General features: G+C 40.8%; 1 protein-coding gene across 1 annotated transcript in view; it reads left to right on the top strand.

Annotated features, from left to right (window-relative positions):
* FBN2 (fibrillin 2) overlaps nucleotides 1–19,037 on the top strand; it is a 403,326-nt gene that overhangs the window by 183,008 nt on the left and 201,281 nt on the right. Inside the window, exons 14-18 of the mRNA XM_069753996.1 lie at nucleotides 1,863–1,985; nucleotides 2,079–2,201; nucleotides 6,888–7,040; nucleotides 11,228–11,281; nucleotides 12,574–12,699. Coding sequence (XP_069610097.1) covers nucleotides 1,863–1,985; nucleotides 2,079–2,201; nucleotides 6,888–7,040; nucleotides 11,228–11,281; nucleotides 12,574–12,699 — 579 coding nt within the window. The remainder of the gene's footprint in view (nucleotides 1–1,862; nucleotides 1,986–2,078; nucleotides 2,202–6,887; nucleotides 7,041–11,227; nucleotides 11,282–12,573; nucleotides 12,700–19,037) is intronic.

Raw genomic sequence — 19,037 nt, 5'->3', positions numbered from 1 at the left:
AGAGGCAGGAAAAAATTAAAACAAAAAAATAAAAATTGTCTGTGGAAGCAATGGGTTAATATGCAACAAACTGGTGCAAAGTTTTATGCCACAAAGTAACCAAATCTATATGGTGGAAACACAGACTAAAGAGTCTAAGGAGACGTGCCTTATTTTTCAAAAAGCATGAGTCATTGTGATAATTTTACAGCATTTTAAGACTGTCTGTATAGTCTAAATTTGCACTGTCTAAAAATTAGACAGCTTTAGTAAATCCGCCTCACTGTAGGAGAACAATGAAATGGAATTTCCCTTGTCCAATGGCAGCACATCTTGGCATAGATAAAGAACTGTACCACACTGTAGAGATGCCATAAAAGACAGACAACCCGTTCTGCAATTTAGAATATTTAATAATGAAATGTTCATGCTGATTGGCTTTATGCTCCAGCCAACCACATGAGCTTCAAATTATCAACCTTTGTGGCATTGTATGTGGAATGTGGTTTCAAGTTGTAATTATTCTAACTTGAAATTACTGTAAATATAAGAGACACTGCACGTATAATGCCCTCTCTTCTCACATACTCAATTCCCAATGTCTTTTTAAACTAAATACTTGTTGATGTTCATCCATGATGAACTTCTCATTCAATTGGACATACAGAGCAGATCAAAGTCAGTGAAAAAAGAAGCAGATGACATCAACTCTCCCACAATAGCAGATTTAGAGCTAATTTCAGTGAAATAATTTGGCTAAAGAATATGTAGACAAATGTCTTCAACTAAAAAATCCAGCTTACTTAAGATCAAAGTGGAATTTCTTCATATCGTTTCCACATTTTAGTTACAGTGCATCTTTGTTCTTTTCAGTGTCAACAGAAGCCAGTTTGGGGATTTTGAAATGATGTTAGGTGGTATATTTTATACTTAACATGGAATTTTTCTGAAGGCAACTCTTCCAGTAAAACTGTTCACATCAATTTCATGGTTTCCTTTATAAATGTATGCATGACAGTGTTGGATGCATCACATGACAGACACCAGCAATTCCCATTGGTCCCCAATGACTTATGATGGGGCATGTTGGCTTCGACTAAGGTGTCTATTGTTTGCACTAATAACTATTTATTTATCATTAGTATCATTAAATAAAATATTTAGTGTGATTTTCAAATGGGTTATGTACTCTATATACTAAGTACAGCAAGATACGTAAGTTATTAAGAAACATTCAGCACTGCTATCCTGTAGAAAAAATCTTGAGGTTTATCCATGAAAATTAAAACTTATGCATTTTTGCCAACACAATGCCCTTAGTCATTGAGGAAAACAATTAAAACTGACACATCACTAGCAACACAATACCCTTAGCCATACTATGACTAGGGGCATTGTGTTGCCAGAAACGCGTCAATTTAAATTGTTTTGCATGGATCCCAGTTTTTAACAATAGAGACAGATTGTTTGTGCTTTGGGGCAACCTGTGGACAGGTCTTTTCTTCATTTCTCTGGCTTAGAGCAGGATAGAGCAGGAAGATAAGACTCTGTCTACAGTCTCGCCTCGGAACACGAGCATATCATTAACTGAAAATTTCTAACACTGATTATATAATAACCACAAAACAGATTTCTTCATCACAGCTATCATTTTAATCTGTTTTACACTGCCAACCTGACACTGTCTGTAGTTTACTTAGTAAAATCCTGCTGACAGGTTCTCTTTAATCGCTTATATGTTTGTTGTGCTCTACCAGTGGTATCTGTCACTATATCAGGATCTCGGTTTTATATGTCAAAAGCGTGATGATCTTCCTTTAGTTTCTGTCTATGTATTAAGTATATGTAAATACCTGAAGTGATGTTCTCATTTATATCACCAGATCATGATGAATGCACCACTACAAATATGTGTTTAAATGGAATGTGTATAAATGAGGATGGCAGCTTCAAGTGCATCTGTAAACCAGGATTTGTCCTGGCTGCCAATGGTCGCTACTGTACAGGTATGTCCTGTAATTCTCATATTTCAATATTTTTAATTCAGTCATTTTTATTTCAGTTACACTTACATTTTACTGTAATAATTGCTTTTCTAGATGTTGACGAATGTCAAACACCAGGCATGTGTATGAACGGACACTGCATTAATACAGAAGGTTCTTTTCGCTGTGAATGCCCACCTGGTTTAGTTGTTGGGGTTGATGGACGTGTTTGCGTTGGTAAGTTCCTGACCTACCTGATTGTGCCACATTACCCACTGTTTCTATTACTAATTTCAGTAAATACAGTAAAACACAGTGGTAACATTTTGTAAACAGTTGTTCATATAATTTATGGACTATCAAAAGAAAAAATGTACTACTTGATTATGTCAAAATATTATAGGGGATTTTTAATGATTTTACTACTGCTTATATCAGCAGATATAATCAACATGATTTGAAAAATGTGAGGTCTGTTACCTATATAAAGACTTAATTGCCTGTAATTTCCCTCAAACTTATCAGCTGATTTTCATTTACAGGGAACCTATTACTTGACAAAATTCTATTTACTTGCAGGTACAAATGTAATCTGCAGATAAATAGGAGAAAATTACCTTAGTTCCTCCAGGGAGCCACCAGCTCAGTAAACTGTGAGCAGGTTCTGTAAGCATGCCCTGGCACTTTGATTGGCGCTAAGCTCTACAGCACATCTGTAAGACAGTGGAGAAGCATTGTGATACTATTTACCTGCAGACTAACCTTATATTAATCTCATATCTGTTAGATGTCGAGTTCCTGCCACTGCACAGGGAGAATCTCAAACCATGTTCTCTGCAGTTTCCCATTTTTCCCAGCCCCAGTGGAGTCTGCTTAGCAGAGATGTCGGTCTCAGTGTCTGGCTCAAGCTGTTACTGTGCGTCTGGTTACAGCTACTGTACCAGGTTCAGCTTTTGCAACCAGCATTGATCAGCGGTGAGCAGACGTTCCAAGGAATGAGTCCTGCTTTTCCTCTACTAAGCTTGCCCGTGGGACGACCTCTCATTGGAGGTCAAGGTCATATGTTCAGGTACTGTAGCGGCTCCGATTGGACCACTTAGAAGGTCCTGGAAAGCTACAGCTATAAAAAGGCTTGCATGGCCGCTCAGCCATGCGCTAGTATAAACCAAAATTGTGTGTGTGCTTGTATGACTGCATCTGGTGAAAGCTCCTTAATGTTCCCCTTCCCTCTGGTTGTTGCATGCGCATTAGGGTAAGTGGAGCTAAGATACCAAGTCAGTTAGTGGGTTAGCCACCGCCACACACTTGGTCAGCATCTTTATCAGTGTACACAAGCACGACGCTGTGCACATTCCATGCGCTATAGCTTACAGTTATCAGTTTCGCAGTTGTGTTCGCATTTACAGTCTAAGCACAGTTCCTTTTCAAAGTAGGGTGGGAATTCCCATTTGAACCCAGCATCTGTCTCTGGTGTCCTCAGGCGCGGGCTCAAACGCCACTGAGTGACAGAGTGGGTTCAACCACCAGCTTAGTGGGGGTGAGTGCTAGTGATCCCTCTAGCTCCTACTCTGCTGTGCCCTGTGACAGCTAACAGGGTTCAGCATTCCTATTGTGATCTGCGAATCTGTGGAGCAACAGAGTTTGCGTTTGTTCACACTGGGTGACGTTAACCTGTGTGTACTAGGCGGTAATGCCGACATAGAATGCCGCCGTTACTTCGCAGCAGGCTCCATCACTGCACGGTGGACCCCAGGCTGCGAAAGCACCTTATATGTTCTTTAATATTTGGTACATTCTGCCAGCACTAACATTATACTAGCGCCAGGGTCTGGCTAGTAATGGTGGATGAACAGCAACTGCAGAGGTACATCCAGCTGCTGGAGGGCAGGTTGGCGGCTCTCAAGCGCACAACCTCAGCCATGGATGTTACCACTGTTGCTGCTCAGGCTGCTAGCATGGCTGCAGCTAGTTTGTCCACTGCCACCCCTGCACTGATGTTATCCCATCTCCCGTTGCCTGACAAGTGTACTGGTGACTGGAAGCTGTGTTGGGGATTTGTGAGCCAGTGTGCTATACATTTTGAGCTCCTGGCTACACATTTTCCCACTGAGCGGGCTAAGGTGGGATTTATTATATCCCTCCTGTCGGATAGGGCATTGGAGTGGGCTACGCCGCTGTGGGAGTGCGATGATTATGTGGTGCAGAGTGCTCTGTGGTTCTTGAGCACTCTGAAACAAGTCTTTTTGGGACCTCGTGTCACCCATGATATGGCGCCCCAACTGTGGGCATTGACACAAGGTTCGTCCATGGTCAGCCATTTTGCCATCCACTTCTAGACTTTGGCATCTGAGCTGGAGTGGCCGGATAAAGTCCTTATCCCTGTATTCTGGAGGGGACAAGCTGACCATGTGGAGGATGCCTTGGCCACTATGAAGATTCCCGTCACACTGGAGGTGGTCATAGAAATTTCTACCCGCATCAACCTTCATTTTAAAGAGCTAAGGTTGGAGCGAGCCCAGTGTAGACAGAGGTTTCGGCTGGCTCCCACCTTCACCAGACCTCTGGAATCTCTGGTTCAGGTGTCTGAGCCACATGAGGCCATAGAGGTTTCTCGAGCGGGATCTACGTCCCGGGTCGCTCGAGTACCCTTGGTCTGTACTGTCTGCCAGCAGTCAGGACATTATGCCAGGCAATGTACTCAGTGGTTGGGAAATGATTGCATCTAGTAACTATTGGAGAAGGTTCACTAGACACAGCGGCGTTTTCCTCCAAACTGTCCTTCAAGGGGACAATTACCTTAGGCCCATCCACTCATATGGTCGAGATTTGCGTAGATGCATAGATTCCAGGGTGAAGGGCAATTTTATGTCTTCTTCCTTTGCCCAATGGCAATACCCCTGGTGATGCTCGTCAAGCCAGTGATCGTGCGAGTGGTAAATGGGTCGACTCTGCCCTCACAGATAACTCATCAAACCATCCCTTTGACTCTGTCTATGTCACCATCCCATCAGGAAATTATCTCATTACTTGTCAATCCTGAGGGAATTGAAAAGATCCTGTTAGGGACACCCTGGTTATGTCACCACTCCCCACATATATAGTGGTCTTCAGGGAGAATTTTGGGATGGAGTGGATCTTGTGTGGGTAGAAATCTGAGGGAGTGCATTCAGGTTGCTACTACAAAGGTGCCCCCAGATCTTTCCTCTCTCCCCAAGCACTATTGGCCCTATGCGGACATGTTCTCCAAGAGGACTGTTGAGACCCTTCCTCCTTACTTCCCCTATGACTGTCCTATTGACTTCTTGCCTGGTGCAGAGCCTCCCCGGGGTTGAGTTTATGCTCTATCTCTCCCAGAGATGGAGGCGATGACCCAATACATCCAGGAGAATCTGACAAAAGGATTCATTAGGAAGTCAGTGTCACCTGCAAGATTGGGATTATTCTTCATGCAGAAGAAGAACAGAGAACTATGTCATGCATATATTACAAGGGTCTTAATGCCATCACCGTTAAGAAGAAGTACCCTCTGCCCCTAATATCTGAGCTCTTTGATTGATTGCGGGGAGCGAGGGTATTTACTAAGCTTGATCTGCGGGGTGCTTAAAACCTGATTTGCATCCGTAAGGGGGACGAATGGAAGATGGCATTTAATACCAGGGACGGGCACTATGAATACCTGGTGATGCCCTTTGGGCTCTGTAATGCTCGTGCCATTTTCCAAGACTTTCTGAATGATATCTTCCAGGATATGCTCTCCACCTCGGTCACAGTCTATCTGGATGAAATTCTCATCTACTCAGTCTCCAGATATAGACTCCCACAGGAGAAATGTTTGCAAAGTCTTCGACCTCCTACGGGCAAGCTCCATCTATGCCAATTTGGAGAAGTGTGTGCTTGAGCAGGAGTCCTTGCCTTTCCTGGGCTATATCATCTCCGCCCAGGGATTGGCCATGGATCCTGCCAAGCTACAGGCTGTGATGGACTGGCAAAAAAAACATTTCTCTCAAAGCGGTGCAGCGCTTTATGGGGTTCATTAACTGTTATCACCAGTTCATTCCCCACTTCTCAACTTTGTTAGCTCCCTTGGTAGCCTTCATGCAGAAGGGAGTAAATCCCAAATTGAGGCCAGAGGATGTCTCCAAGCCTTCCTCTTTATCAAGTCCCACTTCGCTAGCGCTCCCATTCTACATTGCCCCTATGTAGTTAAACCTTTTATAATGGAGGTGGATGCCTCATCCGTCGGTGCTGGAGCAGTCCTATTCCAAAAGGATGCTCAAGGTTGGAAGCGTCCTTGCTGCTTTTTCTCCAAGACCTTCACACTGGTGGAGAGGAATTATTCCATCTGGGATTGCTAGCTATGAAGTTGGCTTTCTCGGAGTGGAAACACCTCCGGGAGGGGGCTCGTTTTCCCTTTCAGGTTTTCACCGACCACATGAATTTTCTGTATCTACAGACAGCCCAGCGGCTAAATTCTCGCCAGGCTAGATGGTCCCTGTTCTTCTCCCGGTTCCATTTCACCCTCCATTTTCTCTCCGGGCAGAAGAACATTTGTGCCAACGCTCTATCCCACTTCGTAGTGTCATCTGAGGAGGAGCCTCAGTTAATTGTCCCTTCATAAAGCCTGAGAACTGTGGCCCCGATTTCGCTAGAGTCTGTGCCTCCTGGCAAGACCTTTGTACCACCTAAACTAGCCCTCAAATGGCCATATTGACTGAAAAATAAACACGTTATAGTTCTGTGAAGAGGAGCAAAAAAAACAAAAATGGAAAATGGCTTTTTAAGGGTGTAAGAATAGACTCATAGGAAATTCATAATTTGAGTACATTATATACAAATAATATTGACTTTCAGTGTCTTATAGTATTGTTTTAAATGTTGCCCTCTCCATTTATAGGATAGTTTAGTTTTCACTTGTCTCTTTAGATACCCACATGCATAGCACTTGCTATGGAGCCATCAAAAAGGGGGTCTGTGTCCATCAATTTCCCAGATCTGTGACCAAGTCTGAATGCTGCTGTGCCAACCCAGATTATGGGTTCGGAGAACCATGCAAGCCCTGTCCGCCACGCAGCTCAGGTAAAAATAGTTTATTTCTGGTACCCTGCTGAAGTTTCACTGCAGAAAATAAATTAAAGATAACAATTGACATTAATGCATGTATTTTTTAATTAATTGCTTATTAAATTACAAACAAAAAGAAACAAATACGATAATGTAGCAATTTAAAGTAATAGCAATTTACCGAATATACTCGTGTATAAGTCAAGTTTTTCAGCACTTTTTTTGTGCTGAAAACGCCCTCCCCATATTATGCATGAATCATAGTCCCAGTTTAAGGTGGGGGCGGAGGAGCGGCGGAGCAGCGGGTCACAGTAGGCAGGAGCCGGCAGCTGCTGCTCTAACTCTGCCCGCTGCTAAAGAGAAATGAATATTCACTGCATAAGCAATGAAAATTAATTTCTCTTATAGCATGCACAGTTACAGCCACAGCTGACGGATTCCAGCAGCTGTAAAAAGAAAAACACTCCTACTTACTTTCCCTGCGCAACCTCGCCACATCTTGTTCTGGCTTCCAGCCACTCCTGCGGCTGGGCGATCACATGTCCCCGGTGAGTGGAGAGAGGTGGATATTCATTACCTTAATTAGCGGGGTCACGTGATCGCTCGGCCGCAGAAGATGCTGGAAGCCGGTACAGGATGTTGCTAGGGCACGCAGGGAAGGTAAGTAGGTTTTTTTTAAGTATTTTCTCATGGGGGCCATGCATTCAAGGATATGAATGAGGAATTATTGATACAAGGATAGGGATGATGAGCCATGCAGACAAGGAAGCGGATAAGGAGCCATGCATACCATGACAGGGATGATTAGCCATGCAGACAAGGAAGGGGATCTGGAGCCATGCATACCAGGACAGGGATGAGGAGCTATGCATACAAGGATGGGGATAAGGAGTCATGCATACCAGGACAGGGATGAGAAGCCATGCAGACAAGAATGAGAATAAGGAGCCATGCAGACAAGGGTAAGGATGAGGAGACTTGCAAACATGGACAGGGATAAGGAGCCATTCATACCAGGACTGGGATGAGGAGCCATGCATACAAGGATAGGGATGAAGAGCCATACATACAGTACAAGGATAGGGACAAGTAGCCATACATACAAGGATAGAGATTAGAGGACTATGCATACCCGGCTTATACTCGAGTCAATACTTTTTCCCAGTTTTTCGTGTCAAAATTAGGTGCCTCAGCTTATACTTGGGTCGACTTATACTCTAGTATATACGGTATGCTCTGTATGTATTTTTAGATTATTGCTTTTTATCTTCTCGTTAGACATATTGGTTTATTATACAGGGTGGGATTCATCTAAATAAAATGGGAATGGTTGGTGATATCAACTTCCTGTTTTTGGCACATTAGTATATAGGAGGGGGAAAACTTTTCAAGATGGGTGGTGACCATGGTGACCATTTTGAAGTTGGCCATTTTGGATCCAACTTTATTTTTTCCAATGGGAAGAGGGTCATGTGACACATCAAAGCTATTGAGAATTTCACAAGAAAAACAAAGGTGTGCTTGGTTTTCACAAAACTTTATTCTTTCATGAGTTATTTACAAGTTTCTCTTTGCTTACAGCCATTGACATGTCGCAGAGGTTAACACGTGAGGATAGAAATTGTGTTGATGTCTGGTGAACGCGGTACCCTGGTCATTGCAGCAGATTTCAATGCAAGACACCTAAGCAAGAAAACTGTCACCATGTTAATTAGGTGTATCTATTTAAATGGCCCACCCAAAAAAGTTTGCCTCATCACTGAACATAATGTTCTGTTTAAACTGAGAGTCCTGTTAAAATTTTTGTTTTGCCCATTCTGTAAATTCAGCGCGCCGATCTGGGTCATTCTCGTTAAGATGCTGTAGCAGCTGGATTTTAAAATAATGATAAAGGAAAAGCTGCAAAATAGCAGGGAGATGAATGTGATGTAAAATTAATAATTATGGATGAAAATAATATCCCTTCAACTGAGAAGCCGGACAAAAGTAATGACAAAAGGACAATCGGAATAAAGGAGCAAGAAAAAAAAGCGCAGAACAACCGCAGAAGAAACCGATCAAAAAGTCCAATAAGTTATAGTATAAAACCACAATAGTTTATTAAATAAATTAGGTATAACAATGGAAAATTAATAAACAATATGTGACCAATAATTAAAAACAACAAGGACGCACCCAGGGAAAATACTGAAAAAATTGCTGCAAAAATGTGTGCATAAAAAATATGCAAAAAAATATGAAAAATGAAAATATATATAATATAGAAGAAGTGCAACAGCAAAGGGAGATCTAGATAATAAAATATATGTATATATGTGCATAATATATGTATAAATAATTACATAACGTGCCCATTATGTAAGAGACCATTATGTGCAAAGTGCAGCACAGTGTGCAATGTACATAGCTGCACATCCGTATAGTGATACAATAAATAATGCAAAAGATAAAAGTGCATACAATTATAAAGTAACTTGGGTAGGACGTTGGGGAGGATGCCATCCAGGTACCTGGGAGTCTTACTACTTGTGTAAGTTACTTTATAATTGTATTGTCTTTTGGATTATTTATTGTATCACTATACTGATGTGCAGCTATGTACATTGCACACTGTGCCCCACTTTGCACATGATTGTCTCTTACATACATAATGGGCACGTTATGAAATTATTTATACATATATTATGCACTTATACATAAATATATTTTATGATCTAGATCTCCTTTTGCTGTTGCACTTTTGCTATATTATATATATTTTCATTTTTCATATTTTTTGCATATTTTTTATGCACACATTTTGCAGCAATTTTTTCAGTTTTTTCCCTGGGTGCGTCCTTGTTGTTTTTAATTATTTGTAACATATTGTTTATAAATTTTCCATTGTTATACCTGATTTATTTAATAAACTATTGTGGTTTTATACTATAACTTATTTGACTTTTTGATCGATTTCTTCTGCGGTTGTTCTGCGTTTTTTTTCTAGCAGCTGTATTTTGTAAGGGTGCCATTTGAGAGTAGCTAATATCCGCCGAAGGGATGTTTGACTGATGTCAGATCGGAGCGTTGAATTTGCAGAATGGGCAAATTTGCTGATGCTGTATGGTGGCTCGTTTTGTGTGGAACAAGATGACGTTTTCAGCGGTACCATGGTTATTTATATCTGTCTTTTTGATCGTGTGTTATTCCACTTTTTGTTTGGCGGTATGAGAATAAAGCGTTTTTTTTTTTACGGTGTATACTGAAGGGGTTAACTAGTGGGCCAGTCGGATCGTTACGGACGCTGCAATACTAAATATGTGTACTTTTATTGTTTTTTTTTTATTTAGATAAAGAAATGTATTTATGGGATTCATATATTTTTTTTATTATTTAGGAATTTTTTTTTTTTTTTTTTACACATTTGGACATTTTTTTTTAACTTTTTTACTTTGTCCCAGGGGGGGACATCACAGATCGTTGATCTGACAGATTGCACAGCACTCTGTCAGATCAGCGATCTGCCTTACAGTACTGCAGGCTTACCAAGCGCCTGCTCTGAGCTGGCACTTGGTAAGCCACCTCCCTCCCTGCAGGACCCGGATGCTGCGGCCATATTGGATCCGGGCCTGCTGCAGGGAGGGAGGTAGGAGACCCTCAGAGCAGCACGATCACATCGCGTTGCTCCGGGGGTCTCAGGGAAGCCCGCAGGGAGCCCCCTCCCTGCGCGATGCTTCCCTCTACCGCTGGCACACCGCGATCATGTTTGATCGCGGTGTGCTGGGGTTAATGTGCCGGGGGCGGTCCGTGACCACTCCTGGCACATAGTGCAGGATGTCAGCTGCGAGACCCAGCCGCGATCGGCCGCGCTTCCCCGTGAGCGTGGCCGATCGCATATGACGTACTATCCCGTTGGTGGCCATACGGGCCCACCCCACCTTGACGGGATAGTACGTCAGATGTCAGAAAGGGGTTAATGTGCCACAAACAGGAAGTTGATATCACCAACCATTCCCATTTTATTTAGGTGTATCCATACACATGGCCCACCCTGTATAATTTATTCATCAGTTTTATTCATCGGTTTTCTATGGTCTATGGCATGAACTAATACATTTGTATAAATAATTAAAACATAAGAAGTGAAAGACAACAGCAATACATGTATATGTTTAATTCAAATTCAATACTTCATGAAATCTTCCTTTTCTTGTAAAATGCAGCTGAATTTCAAGGACTCTGCAGTGGAGGAATAGGAATTACTATAGATGGAAGAGGTAATTTGAAAGAGGCTGAAAATCAATACAGTTTGTTTTTAGGAATCTAAATCTAATGCAATGAATTAATCAGTTATCACTGAATCTTAATGCAGATGTATTTCTAATTCTTAATAACAGATATTTTTATTCTTCAAACACCGCAAACAACTTGGGCAATATTAAACCTTTCAGTGCTAATTGTGTTACTAAGCAAAGCTCCTGTAACCAAGACTTGTGTGTCACAGAAAGGGTGATTTCTGGATTGTGAGATTAGCAACTTACAATATATATTTTTTAAAAGGTAACAGAAAAATCTCCATGATCCAGAAATGTAAATACAACTTTCTATCTCAAACAATGTGCGTGTTGTAAAAAAAAATTAGCTTTTTTCTGCACAGTTCTTTGGTGTAGTAGTCCAATATTAAACCTGTACACACCATCCAAACATTGCTGTTTGGTACCACCTGATTACTGCTAAACAAATAGCTTGAGTTTGCTTGGACTTTAATAAGGTAGTGTTTGCATTAAAGACTTCAAAACATGTTCAATGCAGTCAAACGAGAGCTGACTGTCAGCGCCGGCCGGCCGTAAAGCAGAGCACAGCGGTGATGTCACCGCTGTGCTCTGCTTTACGGCCGGCCGGCGCTGACACAGTGCAGGGAAGCTGACACCGGGGGACGTGACAGACACCGGAATGTGAGTATGTACTGTTTGTTTTTTTAACTTTTACAATGGTAGCAGGGTAAACATCGGGTTACTAAGCGCGGCACTGCTCTTAGTAACCCGATGTTTACCCTGGTTACCCAGGGACTTCAGCATCGTTGGTCGCTGGAGAGCTGTCTGTCTGACAGCTCTCCAGCGACCACACAATGACTTACCAACGATCATGGCCAGGTCATATCACTGGTCGTGATTGTTGGTAAATCATTTAGTGCAATGGTACCTTTAGAAACATGTTGTGGTCAATTAAAGGCCTTTCTAATTGCCACAAATTTATTTTTGGGGAAAATTCATCGAACTATGCAAGTTGAAATTTCAGATGATCTGCTCATCTCAAATTATCAGCACTGATTGGACACTGTCAGAGTGTGCAATGACACACCTTCAACTGGTAACACCTAGTTATCATTTTATTGAAAATTTCTATGAGCAATAACAGAGGAATGGCTGATCAGAATTACAAGAAAAGATGCCCCGGGATGTTATTGTTTGCGAAATACAATAATTTACTACAAAAGACTATTTTCTAGTTTTTGTATCTTTTTAACATCACTTGAAAAACTTTTTAACTATTGCTTTATAACTTATAGATATCAATGAATGTGCTCTTGATCCTGACATCTGTTCCAATGGGGTTTGTGAAAATCTACGAGGCGGCTTCCGTTGTATTTGCAATAATGGCTATGAATCTGATACTTCAGGAAGGAATTGTATTGGTATGTTATTGCAAATTCTTCTTTTTTATCTGTTTGCCAGGTTCACCTTCTTGTACATGTTCAAAATTAAAACCTACGTAACACACGACGAGCACAGTCCGGCCAATAATTAGTCCCTCCCTACTCCCCAGCCATCAGTGCCCGCTCCATACTCCCCTCCAGTCAGCGCTCACACAGGGTTAATGGCAGCGTTAGTGGACCGCGTTATGCCGCGGTGTAACGCAGTCCGTTAATGCTGCTATTAACCCTGTGTGACCAACATTTTTCTATTGATGCTGCCTTGATGATTACTATTGATGCTGCCTAGGCCGCAATGCATTGAGCGGTCACCGGAGCGTCGCGAGGAGCATCGGTAAACGCCTCGCCTGGATCCGGGGGGCCGACGGAAGGTGAGTATATAACTATTTTTTATTTTAATTCTATTTTTTAACAGGAATATGATGCCCACATTGCTATATACTACGTGGGCTGTGCTATATACTACGTCGGCTGTGCAATATTCTGCGTGGCTGTGCTATATACTACATGGCTGTGCTATATACTATGTGGCTGTGTTAAACACTACGTGGGCTGTGTTATACACTATGTGGGCTGTGTTATACACTATGTGGGCTGTGTTATATACTGCATGCGTGGGCTGTTATATACTATGTGAGCTGTGTTATATGGTACGTGGGCTGTTATAAACTATGTGGCTGTGTTATATGCTATGTGGGCTGTGATACACTCCGTGGGCTGTGCTATATACTACGTGGCTGTGCTATATACTACGTGGCTGTGTTATATGCTATGTGGGATGTTATACACTCCTTGGGCTGTGCTATATACTACGTGGCTGTGCTATATACTACATGGCTGTGCTATATACTACGTGGCTGTGCAATATACTACATGGGCTGTTATATACTACGTGGCTGTGCTATATACTACGTGGCCGGCTGTGAACAATCAGCGACAGGCGCAGTTGGGCCGCAAATTGGCGCGGAATTTGAACCACGCTTCACTAATTGGTCGCGCCCGGCCAGCGGAATCCTGTGTATTCAATGTATTATTCAAAAATCTTCATAAATAAACTACATACATATTCTAGAATAACTGATGCGTTAGAATCGGGCTACCATCTAGTTTATATATATGATTGTAAAGGAGAGGAATCTGGATAATAAAAGCAAAAAGGATAAGAAAATTCAGTCTAGGTTATTCTTTCTCACCCTAACCTTAGACAATCAATAAATGCTTAACTCTAAAGATGTTGCAGGCTATTTTTGTCATAATACAGTGCTATCTAAAATTTGCATTGATTTAGGTATGGAGCAATATTATAATGGAAAGGATCCTTTAATGAACATTCTTGTAAATGTTTTAAGATGTTTTTTCTTATCAGTATTATCAGTGTCTAAAATTAGATGTATTTTATGTATTAATTGCTTTTCTGCTCTTGTAACTCTGTGACAAAGCGTCCTGTCCCCATGTATAGTGGAGGTGTAATCATATGGACATTTGGGGAGCTGTATGCCCATGGCGAAGAGTCAGGTTGTTGCTATTAGTATCAAAACTCTCCAAAAACTGAGAAGTGGAATCTAATTGGTTGTTATGTGTAATTTCTTCTTTGCACCAGTGTTGATTCAACTCCCCGATTACGTATATGAATCAGGATCACTAATCACATCAGTATTTACCGATAAAACAGCTGCAAGTCAAGCGACTCAAGACACATACATATCAAAGTCAGCTAAAACCAGGATTAAGGCAGAATTAGCTGACTATGTAATGTGTATGGGACCTTCAAATCTTTTACACTACAGATAATGTCAGGGTGAAGCATCTCTCTTGTTGAATTTCAAAGTCCTTTTCTTTTATGTTCCCAGAATCCAAGTGTGCATATGTATAGGTGAGTCGGGAGGGATAGTTATACTTATGTAAGGTGAATCAACCTATTTAGAACGCAAGTATTTTTGGAGCTTAATGATTTCCATCTACAGCCTGACTGCTCAACAAGGGCTAGAACTTGGAGTTGAAAGTAGTTATAGTAAAATAATATTTTTTCTACAAACTAATTTCTTTTGTTCACCTTTGAATATTGAAAAAGTGAATAAGTTGAAAGAATTGAAAAATTTGAAGGAAAATCTATTTTTTTTAAACTTACCATTCATTTTAGATGTTCCCTTTTTAGTAGACTTTCTGTAAAAATGTCTACATCATATACTGTATAATAATTGCAGATGAAATGGCACAAGGTCAGGACATGTTTGCAGAGTAGATGTGGTTCCTATGAAATACTACAACATACAGTCCCCTTTCAACTGATTCATGCTGCTCTTTTCGTGTGTAGCATGAATAAGAGACTGGCTGCACACTTGAATTCATGGATATTTTTCTCTGAAACGATTCTTAGCGGGCACTTTCCAGCACTCACCTCGCAAGAGACCTGTCAATCACGTGCAACGGGTCGCTATAAAGAGCAGGTTGGGGAGGAGTTGAAATAGTCTTGTCTTTGACTATGGTCTCCCGGTCATGTGTGGAACTAGACTAGTACTGTCTCTGGCAATATTCCTGGCCAGACCTTTAAATGCTCTGGCATTTTAGAGAAATATATACCTACAGTAGATGCAATTGTGCAGCTAGGCTTTGATTCACGCTGCCTTAAAATAGAGGAAGAGTTCTGAAACTTCATATCCAGGTATCTTTTGATGGACAGTTCATGTCACTAAATATTATTATAGTATTTGGCCACACTATCACATAGTTCAGTGGCATATTTTTGAAACGGTGCAATTGATTATCCAACCAAACACATTCTCACCTATCACAGTAAAGGTCCAATTGTTGGGTCCCCACTAAATACCAGAATGGGGTACCTCCAACCACCATGAAAATACAGTAGTAGAGAGAGTGCATGAGTGGCCATTATTCCATTGACTTTTGTGGGAGACCACACATATATGATCATCGGAGGTCCCAAGAGTCAACCCCCCACCCCACAAATGATAAAACTATTACCTGTCAATGAATGTTTTTTTGTGGGATAACCCATGCTGAATCTTCTGGCAGCCCACCAGATTGTAAACTTGTACAGGGATATGTAAAAAATACACAAATAATTTTAAATAAGTAAATCTGTGGATATGTGAAATAGGGAATTCTAGTGGGGAAAGGTGATTCATGGTTATGACTAAACCACTTGCAAATAAAATAAATGTGTCAATAAGTGAATGTGGTTTCATATGCGGGTAGTTGGGCTTTATTCTCTAATCAAACAACTAGTGTATGGAACATCTGTTTACCCTGGATTTAATCCAAAGTGGGTAGTTTGGCTCAGACTCCACAGGAAATTGTTGTGTATAATAATCATTAGTTACACTTTCTCATGAAATGAGCAGACTTAACTTTTCACATAAACTAAATATGTTAACCTTAGCAGAAACCGGGGCGTTGTTCATTAATCATTCTTTTAGCATTAAAATGAGAAATTTGTGGTTATTTCTTACCTTACTCTCTTCCTACTGTAACTTTAGAAATATTACATTTTAACATGATTCTGTCCTTTTGTTCTTTCTCAGGTAAAACATTTAGTAATGACTGTTTTTAAAGACAAAGATTTCAGACATAGATTTAGTTAAACAAAAAACAGTGTGTGCTTTAGAGGCTCATTGAACAGCAGTAAAAATCCCTAAAAATTGATAATTATAGAAAAATATTTTCTAGTTATGGAAAAAAATCCATTGAATCAACTCTCCAGAATTAAAAAAAAAACCTATTTAATGTAAAAATCAGTACATGATTGTAAAATGATATAATGATTTACAAGCCAATATGTGTTGTTTTAACCCCTTAGTGACAGAGCCAATTTGGTACTTAATGACCAGGCCAATTTTTGCAATTCTGACCACTGTCACTTTATGAGGTTATAACTCTGGAACACTTCAACAGATCCCGCTGATTCTGAGATTGTTTTTTCGTGACATATTGTACTTCATGTTAGTGGTAACATTTCTTCGATATTACTTGCGATTATTTATGAAAAAAACGGAAATATGGCGAAAATTTTTAAAATTTTGCAATTTTCAAACTTTGTATTTTTATGCCCTTAAATCAGAGAGATATGTCACGAAAAATAGTTAATAAATAACATTTCCCACATGTCTACTTTACATCGCACAATTTTGGAAACAAAATTTTTTTTTGTTAGGGAGTTATAAGGGTTAAAAGTTGACCAGCAATTTCTCATTTTTACAACACCATTTTTTTTTAGGGACCACATCACATTTGAAGTCATTTTGAGGGGTCTATATGATAGAAAATAATGAAGTGTGACACCATTCTAAAAACTACACCCCTCAAGGTTCTCAAAACCACATTCAAGAAGTTTATTAACCCTTTACGTGCTTCACAGGAACTGAAACAATGTGGAAGGAAAAAATGAACATTTAACTTTTTTTTGCAAACATCTTAATTCAGAACCATTTTTTTTATTTTCACAAGTGTAAAAACAGAAATGTAACCATAAATTTTGTTATGCAATTTCTCCTGAATACGCCAATACCCCATATGTGGGGGTAAACCACTGTTAGGGCGCACCGCAGAACTTAGAAGTGAAGGAGCGCCGTTTGACTTTTTCAATGCAGAATTGGCTGGAATTGAGATCGGACGCCATGTCACGTTTAGAGAGCCCCTAATGTGCCTAAACAGTGGAAACTCCCCACAAGTGACCCCATTTTGGAAACTAGACCCCTTAAGGAACTTATCTAGATGTGTGGTGAGCACTTTGAACCCCCAAGTGCTTCACAGAAGTTTATAACGTAGAGCCGTGAAAAAAAAAATCGCTTTTGTTTACACAAAAATGATCTTTTCGCCCACAAATTCTTATTTTCACAAGGGTAACAGGAGAAATTAGACCACAAAAGTTGTTGTGCGATTTCTCCTGAATACGTCGATACCCCATATGTGAGGGTAAACCACTGTTTGGGCGCACCGCAGAGCTTGGAAGTGAAGGAGCGCCGTTTTACTTTTTCAATGTTGAATTGGCTGGAATTGAGATTGGACGCCATGTCGTGTTTGGAGAGCCCCTGATGTGCCTAAACAGTGGAAACCCCCCACAAGTGACACCATTTTGGAAACTAGACCCCTTAAGGAACTTATCTAGATGTGTGGCGAGCACTTTGAACCCCCATGTGCTTCACAGAAGTTTATAACGTAGAGCCGTGAAAAAAAAAATCGCATTTTTTCTACAAAAATGATATTTTTGCCCACAAATTTTTATTTTCACAAGGGTAACAGGAGAAATTAGACCACAAAAGTTGTTGTGCAATTTCTCCTGAGTACGCTGATACCCAATATGTGGGGGTAAACAACTGTTAGGGCGCACCGCAGAGCTTGGAAGAGAAGGAGTGCCGTTTTACTTTTTCAATGTAGAATTGGCTGGAATTGAGATTGGACGCCATGTCGCGTTTGGAGAGCCCCTGATGTGCCTAAACAGTGGAAACCCCCCACAAGTGACACCAATTTGGAAACTAGACCCCTTAAGGAACTTATCTAGATGTGTGGCGAGCACTTTGAACCCCCATGTGCTTCACAGAAGTTTATAACGTAGAGCCGTGAAAAAAAAAATTGCATTTTTTCTACAAAAATGATCTTTTTGCCCACAAATTTTTATTTTCACAAGGGTAACAGGAGAAATTAGACCACAAAAGTTGTTGTGCAATTTCTCCTGAGTACGTCGATACCCAATATGTGGGGGTAAACCACTGTTTGGGCGCACCGCAGAGCTTGGAAGAGAAAGAGTGCCGTTTTACTTTTTCAATGTAGAATTGGCTGGAATTGAGATCGGACGCCATGTCGCGTTTGGAGAGCCCCTGATGTGCCTAAACAGTAGAAATCCCCCACAAGTGACCCCATTTTGGAAACTAGGCCCCCCATGGAACTTATCTAGATGTGTGGTGAGAACCTTGAATGCCCAAGTGCTTCACAGAAGTTTATAATGCAGAGCCGTGAAAATAAAAAATATTTTTTTTTCCACAAAAAAGATTTTTTAGCCCCCAAGTTTTTATTTTCACAAGGGTAACAAGAGAAATTGGACCCCAAAAGTTGTTGTCCAATTTGTCCTGAGTATGCTGGTACCCCATATGTGGGGGTAAACCACTGTTTGGGCGCACGGCAGAGCTCGGAAGGAAGGAGCGCCGTTTTGGAATGCAGACTTTGATAGAATGGTCTGCGGGTATTATGTTGCGTTTGCAGAGCCCCTGATGTACCTAACCAGTAGAAACCCTCCACAAGTGACCCCATTTTGGAAACTAGACCCCCCAAGGAACTTATCTAGATGTGTGGTGAGAACTTTGAAT

Source organism: Ranitomeya imitator, chromosome 1, assembly GCF_032444005.1.
Source record: "Ranitomeya imitator isolate aRanImi1 chromosome 1, aRanImi1.pri, whole genome shotgun sequence".
NCBI classification, from domain to species: Eukaryota; Metazoa; Chordata; class Amphibia; order Anura; family Dendrobatidae; genus Ranitomeya; species Ranitomeya imitator.
Note: the sequence above shows the minus strand (reverse complement) of the source record. Positions and strands in the feature narration are given on the sequence as shown.